At 31.6% G+C, this 18068-nt stretch overlaps 1 protein-coding gene across 3 annotated transcripts in view; it reads left to right on the top strand.

Annotated features, from left to right (window-relative positions):
• LOC123010590 (hemicentin-1) overlaps nt 1–18068 on the top strand; it is a 43212-nt gene that overhangs the window by 17062 nt on the left and 8082 nt on the right. For all 3 annotated transcript variants that reach the window (XM_044407603.1, XM_044407604.1, XM_044407605.1), the window contains 3 exons: nt 2228–2355; nt 10502–10661; nt 15695–15988. In XM_044407603.1, coding sequence (XP_044263538.1) covers nt 2228–2355; nt 10502–10661; nt 15695–15988 — 582 coding nt within the window. The remainder of the gene's footprint in view (nt 1–2227; nt 2356–10501; nt 10662–15694; nt 15989–18068) is intronic.

The raw sequence follows: 18068 nt of genomic DNA, 5'->3' as shown, positions 1-18068 counted from the left end.
AATCGAAGACGCGAAAACGTTTTCTTTTGTATAGGAGCAATGGGAATCTATATAATGGGCGCGAATACAATTTTTTCATTGGTTTGGGAACTTTTTGGCACATGGCATAATACCGGGATTAAGGATAATGACATGGACGTTATTACAAGCGCACGTGCGAGGACACTTCACCGAAGGGTTAATGGCGACACTGGGGCCAAACCTGATCTTAAAACGCAATCTCGTTTGCAAAATTTTATTGAACAGGAAACTACATATATTCGTATTTGTCTATTTTGGACAATTATTTTCTAGTATTATATTAAGAAAAATCTCAAATATTTAATTTATTTTTTAGTATTACATATTAATCTAATATTTATTTTGAAATTATTATTGATTTATGTTTTTATGTTTCATTCTAAAAGTGGTTTTAATAATTTGAAGCCATTTTTTTTTAAAAACAAAGTTTGCAGCGTTTCGACAAGTTGATTTAAACCAAAGGCTTAAAATAAAAGTAGAATTCTCTCTAGACCTGTTGGGAAATTTAAATGAATCTTGAAGTTAAATTTAATTTACATAATTTTTATTTAAGAGAAAAATTAAAAACACTTCTCATATAGATTCTCATATAGATGAAACGATTTTTTTCCTACTTCTATGCCGATTTCGGCGTGTTTGGTAAAATGTGCCTAAATCAATTTTAGTTAGGTAGATAGGCATTATATACCTATTTCTAATTATATCTTACTATTTGATTTCTAATTTTGTTTTAAATACTGTAATCTTAAAATCACCAGTGTAGGAATATAATATATTTAATTAATTTTTCTTGGACTTGTGTTAAAGTCCATAGTTACAAATTTACTTCATTTAATAGCGCACATTTTTCTTTGCATATACATATTTGGAAACAACTCATATGATTTTCATAACAATGAACGTGTTTGTTAGTAGATATAAGTTTACATTTCATTACAATCTCGTCTTGTTTTGCTTGTAACGTAAGATTGGCAAAAATATCCTCATTTTATTACAAAACCGTTGTTAGCTAATTTATTTAATAAACTCGTCATGCACAAAATTGGGACTAAGAGCAGCATAATGTATACCTTCTGTAATCCAGTTAGCTGTGGTTTCTATTCCAGGACATAGTCTGACCTAACATTTGTCACAAGATCCGCATGAAGCCACAAGGACTGAGCTACGGCTATGAGCAAGCTTACCTTATTCCTTAAACACATTAAACTTGCCGTACGTCATCAAAACTCGAAAGAAATTTCTGTGGATGCATTCTAATTATAAAGAGTGCAAAATCTCATTTCGCAAAGTACTGGGAAAATTTTAAACCGCGAATTCTCCATCAGAGATTTGAAATGGATGTATTGTCGTCTACAAAAGTAAAAATATCACTTTTCTCGTAATTGGCTTCAGAATTCTAACGAATCTTCTGAAAGCTAGTTTAAAAAAATCGTAAAAATATTACGATACCCTCCTTTAACAATTTGCGTTTGAAGGGTACAGGAAGCTCGCTTGAGTGACTTATAAAAAGTAGATTTTATCCCCCGATAGCGTGGTATGGTTATTGTTGTGTCTTTTTCCGGATCCACCATATGCTTCTGCTGTTGATAAAACTTTCTTTTTAGTGGCTAAGGAGTTGGCTCAAAGTTTACAAAATGCCGAGTTTTATCAACAGCACACGGTCAACTCGACAAAACAAGATGAATGCTAAAAGTAGGCAAGAGAATACGATTACTGCTTTTACTCAAATACTTGGAGCAAGTTTGAGACTTTGCGCGTTTTACACCGAAGAGAAAAATTTCATTTTGCTGATTCAAGGAACAAACTTGGACAATAAGACAATAATAAAATACAATGAAATTATTTTAATCAATGACTGACATATTGAGGAATATAAATTTCAGAGGCGTCTGTTGTCAGTTTGATTTACAAAGCTTTGATATTTTTATATTTGAATCAAATATACCTACCTATAAGGACTGTTTTCTTAAGAAAATCGTTAAACATGCCTCTTTAATTTTTTTCTGCTTTGTGCTTACATGAATTCCAAACAGAACAAACGAAACATAAGGACGAACAATTATTTTTCAACGAAAAAATTAAATTTTAAAAAATGTAACCAAAAACAGTATGAAATACATATTTTACCAACTTATTAAAAAAATTATTTGTGCTTTTTTTGAAAGTGTTTAAAACTACCGGTATAACTGCAGGACTATTGTTTCAGATCCTCCCAAAGTGTCGGTGAAGTTGGACTCAGGGGTAAATTTTCCCGTTAAGGAGGGAACAGACGTTACCCTTCGTTGCGATTCTTTGGCACGACCTAGTCCCTATGATTATAGGTGGTATCACGATGTAAGTAGGCAACTTCAATTACATTTTCTACAGCCCTAGATCAGGTAACCAGTGTAATAGTAATTTTGGGAGAAAAATACTAAAGACGACCCTGTGGCGTGAAATTAAAGTAACTCGAACGTTATTTACATAAACAGCCCCTTAATTGAATACTGGAGCGAAACAAAATGTGCAATTGTTATTCAGTCCATTGTATTTTTAGAGTTCAAAGTAAAAGTATTCTAATGTATGCGGAAGCTATGCAAAAACCCCGTTGAAGTCTGTTGAATTCCCAATATAAATAAAAATCGAAGGAAATATGGAAATTAACTTGCCGCATGCTGAACTCCCCACTTATATTTTTGCTTTAATATTTTCATTGTGCCAGTGTTTTCTTCTCATAAATATGTATCTTTCGAATTGGCTACTTACACTGCACTCTTGCTTCGGAACTGTTTTACGGTCTTAACGAGATTACAAATGGCGTACTCTTTTAAAGCTTTAGTTAACATGATTTTATAAATTATTAATAGCATTGTTACATGGATTTCAACGCGAAAAAACGCAAAGAAAGTGTCTTTCTGCCGATTAAAAGTTACTAAACAAATCACAAATACAATAAATATTATTCGACCGACTTTGCGGCAAAATTATTTATTACCAAGCCTTTGAAGTGACAGCACTCGATCAAAATTTTTCGCAACACTCACCGCTCGAGATCGTCTATTTGCTTATTTTTCTGTCAATAACGTCATTCGTTAATAACGAATCTTGTTTTTACGACTCAAATATGTGATTTATTTTGACGCTTCTTTGAAGTGGTACATGATAACATATTAGCCAACTGAAAGAAAAAATAAATGTACAAAATAAAATTGCTTTACATTTACATTTTTTTTGTTGCAAGTTGCAATCTAATTTGTTTTGTTTCGCGGATATTATTCGATATACGGGTACACCGTTCAATATTGGTTAAATCTGCATTTATAGAAGTAAACCGTCTGTGCACAAATTCGAGCAAATCCGACGACTAAATCAAAACCAGACAGACAATCTTTTCATACTCTTCACGTCTCTACAAGATATCTATATCTCTGTCATGTTTTTTTTCACATAAACAGATGTCTTTCGTTTGTTTAAGAGGTTAGAATACGTTTTCTTTTCCTCACTTGTGACACGATGAGTGAGCCGAAAACTCAACATTATTGCAACTACATGAATGGGTTTGAATAATAATAAAATTGCTACAGCAAAAACATAAAATATATTTCAAGCTTCAAAACGTAAGCAAAAATGCGATTTGGGATATTTACTTACACTTACTCCGCGTCTATATTACTTTTAAAATTATTTAATAACAGCTTAGGAACTTTAGTTTAATAAAATACTTGTATCAAAGATAATATTAAACTTAAATTAAAAAAATTAAAAGCTAGATCACAACGAAGGTTTAAAAAATACTTTTTTTCTCGATGACAATAAATTTATAGTTACATACAGTGGCTTAATAAAAATTAGTCTTATAATTGCTGCAAATTACAAAAAAATATTAAAATATGTATAATTTTTCTACCACCCTAACCACCATAATTTCAAAAAGCAATGTGTTTAATTCAAAATTCTAACAAAAATATATGTAAGCTGTCAGGGACGTTAAAATTGTACCTCCCCCATAAAAACAAAAAAACATGTTTCTATATTTAGGTGAAACTGAGATATATATTAACAAAATTGTTAGTTTTGAAGTTTTTTTTGTTGGATAGTAGAAAAAATTATATGTACTACACTTGAGGAAAGTGTCTTTTCCTCCCTGGCTGGTTACTGTACTCTACATATTTCCACCTGTAGTAGGAAAAAATATACTTTTCTTGCTTGTAATACAAATAACTATTTACAATCATCTGTGACGTTGAAATTTACGCATCGAAATTAATCCGCAAAATTAGCCATTTTTCCACAACAATGCGTGACGTGCTCATTTCACACCCTGACGGCATTTCACGTACTGCATTTCACACGCCACAATTTGACAGTAACGGACGACGAAAGACGTATACCGGTAGGAATAGAAAGCTGTGTATGAGTTTTAGCAAGGTTTTGTATAAATAAAAATACCGTTTTTAAAAACGGTAAAAAAGTTTAAACTTTGTGGACATATTTAATTATTTGGAAGCACTCATTTCAGTAATTACAATGTACACAATAGTTTAGTTTACATTTTTCGCTAATTTGTTAAATCACACCAGATGTCGCTTCAGATTTCTGCGATCGCCTATAGAAATAGGAAATAGAAAGAATAATAGAAAAAACGCTGTTGACATGTATTATGGTGCATTTTGCAAACTTAACATAAAACATGTATTAATTTGGCGTTCGTAATAACTTTTTTAAGGTGTTTATGTTTGTATGGTGTGTATTTTAATTATAACTATTTATTAAAGTTGAAAATAATAAAAATTGAAAATAATAGATGCAAAACATTTGAGTATTGTGAATTTGTATGTATTATGAATTTAACCCGGCACCTCCACCATGTTCCTTAAAATTGAAGCAAGATTTAATGTTAATATTATTATGTACATAGATTAGCTTTATGTATTTATAAATTTTTGTTACAGCTGTTTAAACAAAATATTGTAATTGGAGTTGATGTATTGACTATTTTTAATCAAATAGTTATAATAATCAAGATATTTTATTCAGATCCATATTTTTATTTTTAAAGAATAAAGATAACCTTTATCTAAACTCAAAAACATTTTATCAGATAAACATTTATATCTGTATTGAAAACTCCGCTGGCTTATTGTTTATATTATACATACATTTAAGTTTCTCAAGTTTGAGTAACTAATTTTTTTAATATTAATATTTCTCAGGACCATAATACGAAAGTAAATTTCCATACAGTTAATTACCCACAAAAATTTACGATTTTAAACTAATCGTGTTATTTTCCTAATACACACTTATGGGATGTGCCACGTCTGGCACGTGGCAAATGATTGGCTGTTTGTTGGCATGTGCTTTTCTTTTGACATCGTACAAAACTGACGCAAAATTTTGCGCCAATTAAAACCATAGACTATTTAAACCTAAATCACCTTAATTCAGGAAATATTTAATGTTAATAGACCCTCAATTTATTACAGCCGATTTTAAATCTTTAACAGAAACATTAAATTATTTAATTAAAAATAATGGTGTTTTTTGTCATGAAGTCGTGGAAAAAACAATGTACATAACTCGTTAGAAAGTGTCTAACGCGCCCGTAAAACTTCTGCACTTGGTTGACGCTTTGTGTATAAGGTTCCCCACTTATGTGTTATTTGTCACTCTCCGTGCTCGTTATGTCATATAATCATATAAACTTCGGTGCACCATCAATTTTTAATTTTTTAATTTTAGCACTTATATAAAGGACATTAACTTAAAAAATAGAATTAGATTAAATATTTATAAAAACGTATTATAATACAAGGTGATTCACGAGGAATAATGAACCTGACCAAATTCTCGATGCAACCACCATTACATTTCGCAAGTTATTTTGCGACAACCGAAATTATTTTTAATAAAAAAAATAAAAATAAAAAATTCTCACTTTGGAGATAGAATATTTATTCTGAAACACTTGTTTCTTATATGTTTTGCATGTATTTTCATTCTATAACAAGTGACTGAATGAATATTCTGTAATTATGCTCAACAAAATACATACATTGGCATGGATTTCAAAAGTATCAGTGTCAGATATCAATGTCAAATAACTTTTTTGTTCAGTTTTAATTGTTTTTGATTCATACTTTCTGGTCGTGGACAAAATACAATCTGTTATTCGGTTAGAATAAATTTGATAAAATTTAAAATTTGATCTACTCCTGGTTTTTATTCTAATTTTGTTACAGAATATACTATTATGTAAGCGTTTATGTGTATAATTTGTCACTTTATACACACTTTGTACAAGAGTTTTTTTTGAAAACCAGTTAGTGTTTGTTGTCATTAATTATTTATCCCTTTATTTTAAAAATTGTTTATTTCTAAATAGTGATTAATATTTAATTAAATCCAAAAGATGCCCGGCATCGTGGCTAATTAAATTATATAAAAATTGAGTGTCCTTTTTTTAGATTTTCGAGTTGAAAAACTGTGAAAGATAAATTCTATTAAGAGGTTCGATCGTTGCAATTCCGGCAGATATAACCCTCTTCGAGTTCCCGTTTCGTCCGAGTAATGTCATTTATCTTTGCATTCATGAAAAAACATCTGACGTTTGGAGTTATTTCCTCGACAAGTATCATAAAAGCTCCGGTCTTTCTTTATCTGTTTTCCTTCGAGTACACGCAGAGTCTTCCAGTCCATTCCTTTAGTCAGTCCACTTAGCACTCGAACGACACCTCAAATCTCTCCCCGCACATTAAAAGTGCATCACTCTTAAAAACTAAACAAGCCGAAGAGATAATGTCCGCTTTTGAACACAGAACACATAACTCTCTCATTCGTTGCCTAGCCGTTCTTTATGAAACCTCACGCACCCTTGGGAAATTCGTAATTTCTTGTTTCTGCTATTTTTCTATTTTGCACTGCGATAAAGGCGTGATATTGCGTTCCACTTTTGTAAAATATCCCCTAACAGAACTGAGATATTACACTTTACAACTAACTTTATTTACACGACCCGAAAACGTATGTTCATGTACATGTCGAAGAAATATTGCTCTGCACTTCAATCGAAACGACAGAATTGAAAGCACTATCAACATGTTTATTATTTAGATTTAAGCCAAATGTGAATGTGCAAACAACTCACAAACACAATTAAAGTTACACTAGTGTGTTGTGTTTATTGGTAACCGGGACTCACACTTTTGTTAACTTTTGTTAAGATAAGTTGTGTACACTTCCAAAAAACTCATTTTGGCCCATTTTTAAAACAATCGCAACGACTGAAAGAGATTCACCAACTTTACTCGAACTTGGTGGTAATTGTTTTGTAAAAGTTTTACGCACTTTCGTCTCTTAAACTTTTAGAAAAACTGGGCTGTTTTAGACAAACGTAAAGTTTGAAAATATTTGGATAACAAAAACTTTTTCTAATTTTTGAAGAAACACAATCTTTGTTTAGCTCAGCTTTCACTCACTTTAAAATTATTTTTATTGCAAAACTTTTGAGAGGAAAATTGAACTGATGACAGTATTTTTGATTGAGAGTAAATAATAACAGGTTGGTGATGATCTGTTGAACTGAATAATTAGAAACACAATGAAATAATTTGTTGATTAAGTATTGAAGTATTGAAACACGCATTCGTGTCTAAAGTAAATTTGTTTTTGTTATGTTGGTGATTTTAATCAACAACGCAAAAATAATTTTGTTTTCTTTTATTAAAATGGTTTTATCGTTATCAAAAAATGACTTAGTTTTCTTATGTACATGCATAAATACGGCTAGTTTTTTAAAATTTAACATTACTTAATTAACTGTGAACTAAATACTGAAATGTCCCAGTCTTATCAGACCTTGATTCTTATGATTATGTTGGAAATATTGCAAACACATTTACAGACTGCGCAGAGCTTGAGCCCTAAAGAAAAATGCCATGTGAGGTAAGATACCAGGAACATGGAAATATGTTAAAAAACAAAGTCATGAGTATCTTTAAATAGACATAAAAAATGTCAAATATCAAAAATTAAATGTCAAAATTCTTTGACAAAATTTTTTAAACATTTTTCTGTATTTCTCGTATCTTATCTTAAAATTTTTCTCTGGGGCGTGAGTTCTTACACACCCTGTATAAATGAGTATGGACCAATTACTTTTTAAAGACAATATAATACGGAATATATTTATTGTTTTTAAAATATAATAAATTGCTTAAGTATTATACACTAAAGATATACTAAATATACAGTATGTCCCCGGATTGACTTTGCAAGAGCAAAAAAAAATTTATCTTTGATTTTACGCCAAAACTGCAAAGGAAAAAAAGTTTTTGCTTTTCTTCAAACCAGCAAATCTGTAATTAAAACTTCATTATTTTAACTCAGTAGAAAGAAAAGTTCATTTTTCTCTTCATTTTGGACTTTTCTCTGCTTTCTCTGCTTTTTAAGTCCGATCACATTGGCGGTTTTATTATTTTGACAATGATGTCACTTTGACAAATGAGTTTACGCAAGTTAAATAAYAAAAATGTTTGTGAAAAACATAATTTTAATAAACAGCAACTCAAAGAAACAGCTTTAAGGTAAAAACCAAAGTAATTGTTAACAAGAACTATCATTATTTAATTAATAAATTATTTGTCAAAGTGACATATAGTTGTCAAATAATTAAAACCGCCAAGACTTAAACAGCAGAGAAAAATTCACTTTTTCACTTTTCACTGAATCAGGATAATGAAGTTTTACGTACGAATTTGTTCGTTTCAAGTGAAGCAAAAAATGTTTTTCCTTTGCAGTTTTGGCCTAAAATCAAAGATAAATTTTTTTTCCTCTTGTAAACTGAAACCGGGGACATACTGTATAGTAAAGAATCACTAAATATAATAAGAATAATCTTGCCCGGCGCATCCCCCACTTTTAATTAATGTTAATAATATTAATACTACGCGTATTACTCTTTTTGCTGTTAAGCTTTTTGTATTAATTACATAACTTAAAAAAAATATTTTCAAAGATATTTTCATATATTATCACTATGAGATTCAATTCCTCGACCTTCGACACGGTCTTATTAATGTATAATACATTGTCTAGTCGATTTCTTCAGCAAGATTTCCGTAAAGAATGAAAGGGATGACGGGAAACGGATATAGGGAACGAGATAAATATCTAGTAAGGCCGACATAGATAACATAAATCCACTGTCATTCTGATGGATTGAAGTGGTAACAGGATGGATGTATGCTAAATAAAAAGTGAACAGTTTTTATTGCCCGTGAAAAGAACAGATTGGTTATACCAACACTATTCTTTAGAGATGCACAAGTCCATGACATATGGCGTCAATTTTGGCGAAAATTGTCTCCTTAGAAAGGAGATGTTTGCAAAGTTTCTCTTGAAGGATCGGCCACTAAGGCGTGAAAAGTGACTTGTGACGCAATTAACAAGTCACGTCAGTTTAAAACTTTTGTTTTTTGCAAGAAAAACACAAAGCATAAACCAGGAGATGTAATAACAAAACCTCGTAAAAAAGGAATATATGACAATAAAAAAATTACTAAAAAAAGTAAGAAACGGTTAGACGGTTAATTATTATAATTTATGTCTTTCAAGTTTTTGCTTCTTGTGTGAATATTTTGTCTTGGTACCGAAATAAATTACTTTTTCGCAAATTGAAGTAAGAAAAGTTAATTAGGAGTCTACTAGAGATCGAAGTAATTTCACTTTGGATGTGACCTAAGTGTCGGTCGATATTGACGTCTTGTGATTGCATTTAACTTGCCATTGCTGGTTATTATTATCTGATTAAATCTGTTTCAATGCTTTGGTATGATTTGCAAACATCGTCGGATGAAATTTCAAATTAACATTGCTGTATTAATTTCAAATTTCGTTTTAGGTAGTCACTATAAAAGCTCAGTTTCTTGTTAATTATAAACCTCCTGTAATATTTTTCGACATATTTTTTGTTGACTGAAATCAGCACCTTGGGAATAAAAAGTCTCTTTTAACCCTTAGTGTACTCATTTCACATCGATTCATCCGCCAGCTGTTATACACTCATCAGAATTGCTGCCAAGTTTGAAAACTTCGCGACCCTCTGTGACATTCATGTCACTAATGATTATATCATTTTGACTCCGCTAATTCCTCTCGTTCTCTCAGATAAAGCCCGCCGATTTTGATTGTTTCAAAACTGCCTTATCATTCAGAAATTTGCTTCCACTTGAGCAACTATTTATTATCTCGAGTGCCATTGTTTGTTTTAATCATCGGGTTTTAGGGATTTTGCAAATATAGCACCAAAATTATTGACAGCTTGTTTTTAAGCCGATCAACTTTTCATTGTTTCGTTTTCCAAACACGGATTTAAAAGAACAAAATAAAACTTTCCCAGAGACCGAGTAAATTCTCACCCGAGACGTTGCAAAATAATTCCGTCGTTATACCCTAATTAAAAAAAATCGTTTCCCTAATTTAATTAAGCAATTTCTTCCAGGGACACCTCGTTGCGCTTAATGAAAGCGGGGGAGTTTTGCCCATCGACCACATCTTGACACTCAAGTCTGTTCAAAAGAGGTCTCAGGGTCAATACGTGTGTTATGCCACAAACACTGAAGGTGAATCGTATAGCTCTCCTTTTGACTTAATCATAAAATGTAAGTAAACAAATTTTCAGAAAATTACGCATACTCACAATGATTAAATTTTTGTCGGAAAATAAGAACACTACAACCTTCGCCAAAGCAATTTGGCTGAACTGCGTGAAAAATTAGAGACATTTGGATTTACTTAATCCAGCCGGGAAGCTTTCTTTGTGTTTTTTATTTCTTTCCCAGCATTATTTATCAATTGGAAAAAAGAAGAAATTCATTAGGATATTTTCAATGATTTGATTTGGCTCGGTTTGTGATACATTGCTGCCTGGTTGAAATTCAGACCGAAAAATTATTAAAATCCGACGTATTCGTTTGTCATCAGATAATTGGCTCGTAGATTTCAGGTACGATTGAAGTTACCGCACTGCGGGAGTGCCGAATAGATACGAGCCGAACAATGGCCTCATAAAACTGGTCATCGAATATTATTATTCCTCGACTTTTTTATTATTATACAAAAATTGGAGTTTAAAATTCAGCCTTTAAAGATAAAACAATACTATTTATAAAGATACATTATTAAATTTACGATTTTTTGATGAAGATTTTTTTGTGATAAATTATAAAAGTATTCGTGGTATTTATAATCGGCGCATATTTTATTTTTAATCCTAAAATAGAATTACACTGTCAATTTCTTCAGTGGTGAATAAAATTTATGATAATCTACCGTTGAAACAACAATAAATTAAATTGTTGAAAAAAATAAAAAGAGGGAAATTAAAAAAATTATAAAACCTTAAATTTGAATTAACACGACCTGTTTTTGATAGATTATATTATTTAAGCTTTTCGTTTAATTGGTTTATCTCCCACACAACAATAATCTTTAGGAATAGGTGTACTCTTACGTAACACCTGAGTAACTAGACTATTGTTGCAGTAATCCTTCTTAACAAGTTTTGAACCGCTTATCTTAGCAGGAGGATAAGTTTGCGATACTTTTGGGGTTAATTCAATTTACAGTTTTTGAAAAGTTTTGATAACATATTAAATGAGAAGAACGATTTAATGCAGCACACCTTGAAAATCCGTTAACTTCATTTTTGTTTTTTATTGTGTTGTAGTTGATATAAAATTGTAGGATACAAAATTTTCAACCTTAGCGTATATTGTTGATAAAAAATTATGTTTTTACGAAAACGTGTCTGTAACAGTGACATTGTGAAAAGACGTTTGTGATTAAAAGCAACAAGGATTTATCGAGCGCAGCTGTTTGAGGTTGCGCTGATGGTAGGAACCTAAATTACAACCTGTGTAGGAACTTTAAATGCCAAGCAATAGTCTGCATAGTTGGATTACAATGGTTCGATTTCGAGTAATACTCGAATAACAATAACGATGTCGATTTTAATCACAGAACAGATGTCGAATATCGAGACGTCGACGTTTCATTATCTCCAACATCCTCGCCAATACTATAAAGGTAATTTAAGTACCCGTTCGACTGCTGGTGGTTTAATTAATTTTCAGTTTCTCTCTCCAGTCGCTTTAAATCAGCGATTTTATTTCATATCTCCGATACAGTTGAATACAGAAGAAAATTTTCAGAACCTCAATTGCCAATTACAGTCAATTAGCTCCCATAGCTGTTTCTGGGCAATTTCGCGACTCAACAACGGTAACCAACAAAACATTAGTGCAGAACGGCCGACGTGAAAAGCATTCAAATCAAAAATTACAATATTTGTTCGAATGAGTTTCCGATTCGCTAGCTTGATTGACACATTAGTCTCGTTCAAAACGCGTTAGAATAGCACTTTTATTGGTTCATCCAGCTGCTTAAACAGTGGGCTGTCGCGTAAAAAAATGAGCAATTTCCGGTGAACTTTGAGCAGTTTAAGATAAAGTTAATTTTTCCTGCTGGAAGAGGGCGGGTAATAAGCAGAAAATCGCCGGCCTCGTTTCAAATGACTTCAATTAAGCGAAAACCAACTCAAATCGCTATTCAAACGCTACATCAAGAAATCAAAATTTATTTGTACAAATTTTTAATAATAGGGTCGAGGCTGCAACGAATCGGTTTTTTCCCTCCAAGAGTGCGGTAGATTAACAACGACTGGCTTCATGTTAAATAGGCATTTACGTGCAATATGTTACACCACGCTGTATTTTGGTGGGCATCCACTCCGTTCAACTGCACACCCTATGCTTCTATCCCCGTGCATGTGGCATGTTAGGCAACGTGCGCCAGCCACAAACGTTCGATTCCCTACAAGCTCTTTAAATGGATAGATCCCACACACCATCAACACACCCCATAGGGCTGAATTAACGCATTATTTAACTAAGAAAACAAACATATTTATTTTATTTTTTAAAATAGAAAATTTTAAGAGCTATCCCGGCGCATCCACCAAATTTTATCTAAAATATAATCTAATAAAATTGATTTTATAAAATGGCAGTAACAAACATACTATGTTTTATACTTACATACAGGCTGAGTCACTTATAATAAAGACCCTGACCGCTTTTTAGACGCAACCCAAAATACATTCTCACAGACAACTTTGCTTTTTGTGCATTTGAAAAATTTAGTTTATTAAATTTGAATCAAAGTAATTGTTGATATGTCATTAGTTAAATTTGACAGTGTCAAAAATTCCATTTTTATTTTCTCTTGAATTCAAAATGTACTCAAACGATGAAAAAACTGACATGATTTTGACAAATGGAGAATGCCACAAAATGTTGTGTCTGAATCTGTACCAGTAGATCGTAGGGTTTAGGTATATCTTTGAAAAATTTCAAACAGAACATTAATTAACGCATAATGGTATCTGAGAATGTATTTTGGGTTGCGTCTGAAAATCGTTTAGAGTTTTTATTATACAGGGTGTTTCACATAATTTTGCGAGGCCTGCGCCTGTAAGATGCAATCAATAATATATATTCCGATACGAACTCGATTACAAATTTTGAAAAATTGGATAATCTTCTCTAGTTTGTTCACCTTTTCAAAAATTACAACGTTTTTAGTTAGTTAGCCATAATCGGTTAGGTCATAGTCTATGAAAATATTTTCAAGATGGTGGTATTTTCGGTTTACCAGAAATAGGTGTTAACTTTGTTATTTTATATGAAAAGCTATATTTTTTATTGCGTTTTTTAATTACCTAAGTAATTTTGTAAGAGTTTTCATCAGCCTTTCCTACCTAAGTTTCCATTATTAACCGTTTTTAAAATGTTTAGACTTCTTTGAGATTTTTTAATTGTTTTTTTTTATTATGAATACACCAAGAGAAAGATCTAATCTTTCTCTTTTATACGCCCAAATACAATTTTAAAATGATTGAAGTAAGATTGGTAAGAGTTATCGATTTTTGAAGAGGACGGTGCAAATCCAAAAATTAAAATTAAAAGTCTAAATTTAAAAACAGTTAAACAGGTACAGGGAAGGCTAATAAAAACTTTCTCAAAATGACTTGAGTAATTCAAAAACGTAATAAAAAATAGAGCTTTCTAACGGTTGTTTTTCTTAAATTTGGCGTCAAAACTATCCATGAAAGTTCGATTGTAAACGAACCATTGTTGAAAGTTATTAATCTGACATTTGACACCTTGCTAGATGTATTGAAATTGTGGTCCGTTCACTCAAAATCACCGTTAACTTTGACTCCAAATTAAAATAAACACCTGTTATTTAAAGTTACAAACTCGACACCCACTTCCGCTGTAACCGGAAGTGCTGCCATCTTGAAAATATTTTTCAAATATTTTCAGGACCTAATCGATTATGACAAATAAAATTGTAGATAATTACTATTGTTAAGAACTCCCAATAATAATTCTAATGTGGGGTTTAGGCGGAACAGCCTGTATATTTTTGTTTAACTCATGAACTTGGAATACTAATAAGAAAATAATAAGAATAATAAGAAAAATTAGTTTTATTTTTAATTTTCGAAATACTAGTTTTTGATCGGTTCTTAATTTTCTTTGTATGGTTTACATGTCAAGGCCGTGTCTGTGCATTTCCAATTAGTATTTTTCTTGTTGCACGCTCATTCTGATGGCTAGTTCCGTTCAAACTGCTTTGGCCAGCACGCTTTAAAACAATTACGGACTCGTGTTGTTTAGTTAATTACTGATGTTTTGCTTGATTGCGCCAGCTTTATCAAGCACCATCTTGTATCAAACGTAAACCAGTATCGAAAAGCACTATAGTGCATGTAAAATGTTTTAATTACATGAAATATTATTACAACAAAATAATTTCTCTCTCTCTCGCCTGCTTACATTATTTTTCTTTTATCTCGTTGCAAAGTAAAAAAAAACAATATTTCTTTTTGCTGTTGCGTTTTTTCTACTGTAAGAAATGATAAATGCCGGAAAAGTGGGTGTGTGACAAAGTCTCATCATCCGGAGAGAAGTGATGCTGAGAACTGGAGTCACGAAGTGCATGTCGCAATAAATCCTACTTATTTATGAAACCAGAAAACTCACAAGACATGACCGTGATAACATTAAGGATATGACAGAAATTGTACCGGAAATCGTCAATACGAATAGCAAAGCTCAAGAATTTGTCAGCAAACTATTAAAGAGTATTTCTGTTTCAACTCGTAAATGTAAAAAATGTTTAAAGACATAAAGTCTGTTTATTTTTTAGGACCATAATAATAAAAAAGTAATGATGATGTGATAATTTGAAAACAAAAAAATCATTATTTGCACAAAAATTCCCTCTAATTATCTACTTGAAAAGTATGTCGAAAATAATTCTTTTTAATAAGAGAGAAAATTTGATATAAAATGTATAATGTACATATTTTATTTTATTCACGTTTATACAGTTGTTACAATAAAATAGGCTTACAATTTTATAAAATTATTTGATTTGTTTTGTTTCACAGTCATTGTCTTTTGATAATGTTTTTATAAGTAGGTACTTATCCTTTCAGTTGCGGTGTATGCGCCTAAATTATTTACAAATTAGCTTGTGAATATTTAAAATTGCATTATAAAGTTTAGATGTTCGAGTAAATTTCCCATTTTAAATGAAAGTAAAAATGGATAATCACTTTCAGACGCTCCTCGTTGCAAAAAGGGTTACGAAGTAATGAGGGTCGGAATCGTCAGATACGAGCCGCTTGTCGTTCAATGTTACGTGGACTCTATTCCCGAAGATGTTCGTTTTTCCTGGACTTATAACACCAGTAAGGGCGTCTTTCCCGTTCTCGGAGCAAAGATGCATAATAATGGGGGCGTTTCCATCCTGCATTTTTCTCCTTCGACAGAAGACATCGACTCGTTTTCTTGTTGGGCTACTAACGACGTGGGCAAGCAGGTAAAACCCTGCTTGTTCTACATCATTCCTGCAGGTAAAAATTTACTCAAAGTATTAATGGAAATCTTCTGTAATGTCTCAAAGTTTATACACCTCGAAAATTTGATAATATAACTAGGAGAAATTTCATTACCATATTCGCATCTCGAAGTCTCATCCAGGCTTATGAATATTCAAACTACTTAACCCGTTAATTACTTACTTCACGAAAGCACTCAAAACCTCAAGGTGCAAATCTACCGAAAAACTATCGAGTTTATGAAGCTTTTATGACAGAAAACTCAATTATTTATACACAAGTACCATTCCGTCATTGTCATTTAACTCACATAAAACTCAAACAGAATTTGGTTAAAGTAATTAAGTAATCAAAAACCTCTTCAATATTCCGACACTTGTTCTGCAGAATTAAGGATCTTAAAGTTCTGGTAACCTTAGATCTCGCACTGAAACAGAAAACCTCATCGTACGATCTAAAAAAAATTAGACATTAACTATAATAGTGCCAGCTGCATATACTGTTTTTTTCTACTTGATCAGTCATAATAAATAAAAAAAAATTAATTTATTTTTAAAATTTATTAAACTCCAGTCTATAAACTGAAAGTAATTTTTTTACGAGTAACAAATTGTTTGTAGCAATTGCGGCCTATTTAGCAATCTCTGGTGGAGTTAAATTTACCATTTCTGTATCACTTTCCCATATTTTTAAACAACCTTTCAGTAATTCTTAGAGAAAACTGCCACAATTTAAAATGCCAGACGCTCACAGGTATCTAATAATAATTAAGTGAATATTGCTATAATAATGTTTTACAGCATTCCCATTGGTTGTACTCGTATTTTAATGAAACATTTGTATCTTAATGAGTATTATTAAATTATAGGCAACAAACATTTAACGAATTAATTAAAACATAGAACTAGAAAAAAGGTATTCATTATGTACTTAGCTGCAAAAACAATGAAAATTTATAACGGGTATTTTTTTTAAATTTGGCTTCAAAGCTATCCACGAAAGTTCGATTGTAAATGAACCATCGTATTGAAAGTTATTAATTTGACATTTGACTCCCCGCCGGGCATATTAAAAATTGTGGTCCGTTCTCAACACACTCATATCAGTCATATCACCGTCAACTATAACGCCAAATTTAAATAATCACCTGTTACTTAATACATACTATATCAAAAATTATTTGATTTATAATGTAACATTTTTTTAGTAACTTAGCAATAACTCTATACTTGTATAGTTAAAAATCCCGGAAATTTCGGTCAGCCTAGCGCAAAAATGCTTTGTTTTGGTTCGGCAAAAATTGCATGTTAAAGTCCTCGTCCAATTGGAGTTTGTACACAAAGGTTTTCTTTCGTCCTTTGAGAGCGGCAATCCCGAGAAAATAAAAGCTTACCGGACATAAATTCGGAACTAAAATAGACATATTGGCACGTAATACGCGTGCGAAGAGCTTTTAGTTGTTGGTTCTTACAAGAAACCGCACTTAGTCTATCTAACTATTGACTGTTAAAACTTCCCATTACTCATCACTCTGTTCATACCCCTGGATCAATTTAAAATGTTACAAGTAAACCAAAACTGGGCTTTTAACCCTCTTAATTTACACTCCGATTTTAAAAGCTTACGGCTTAATCCTTCCAAGGACCCAGAAAGTGATCCTTAATGAGGAGGTTATTTACATTATTCAGAGTTTACTTCGTGTAAGAAATTTTATAAGAAAGTGATGACAGAATGATTGGTTGGGGTTGGGATGACGAGTCTCTCATCACTTTCCACTTTTCGAAAGTTTATGAATAAAGCAAATATGCGAAAAAGGTTTGAATTGTAAGTTTTTTCTTTTCTCTAGAAAATTGTATGAAAGGGAACAATATTTCTTTCGATGTTTCCTACAGTAATAATATATTGTTACAAGAAACGCGGAATTTATGCAATAATATTTCTATTTTATACCTGCAAGGGAGTTATAAATTGTCACACGAAACAAAACCATATTAGATAAGTAAAAGGACTATAAACTGTCGGTTTGGTCGGGTTATAGCTTTTCTCTTGAATAACATCCTCCATTGAGACTTCATTTATACGACTTAAAATAAAA

This window comes from Tribolium madens, unplaced genomic scaffold, assembly GCF_015345945.1.
Source record: "Tribolium madens isolate multiple individuals breed KSU strain unplaced genomic scaffold, Tmad_KSU_1.1 Scaffold_91;HRSCAF=231;Tcas5.2_LG7, whole genome shotgun sequence".
NCBI lineage: Eukaryota > Metazoa > Arthropoda > Insecta > Coleoptera > Tenebrionidae > Tribolium > Tribolium madens.
This window is presented reverse-complemented; position numbering and strand designations above follow the sequence as displayed.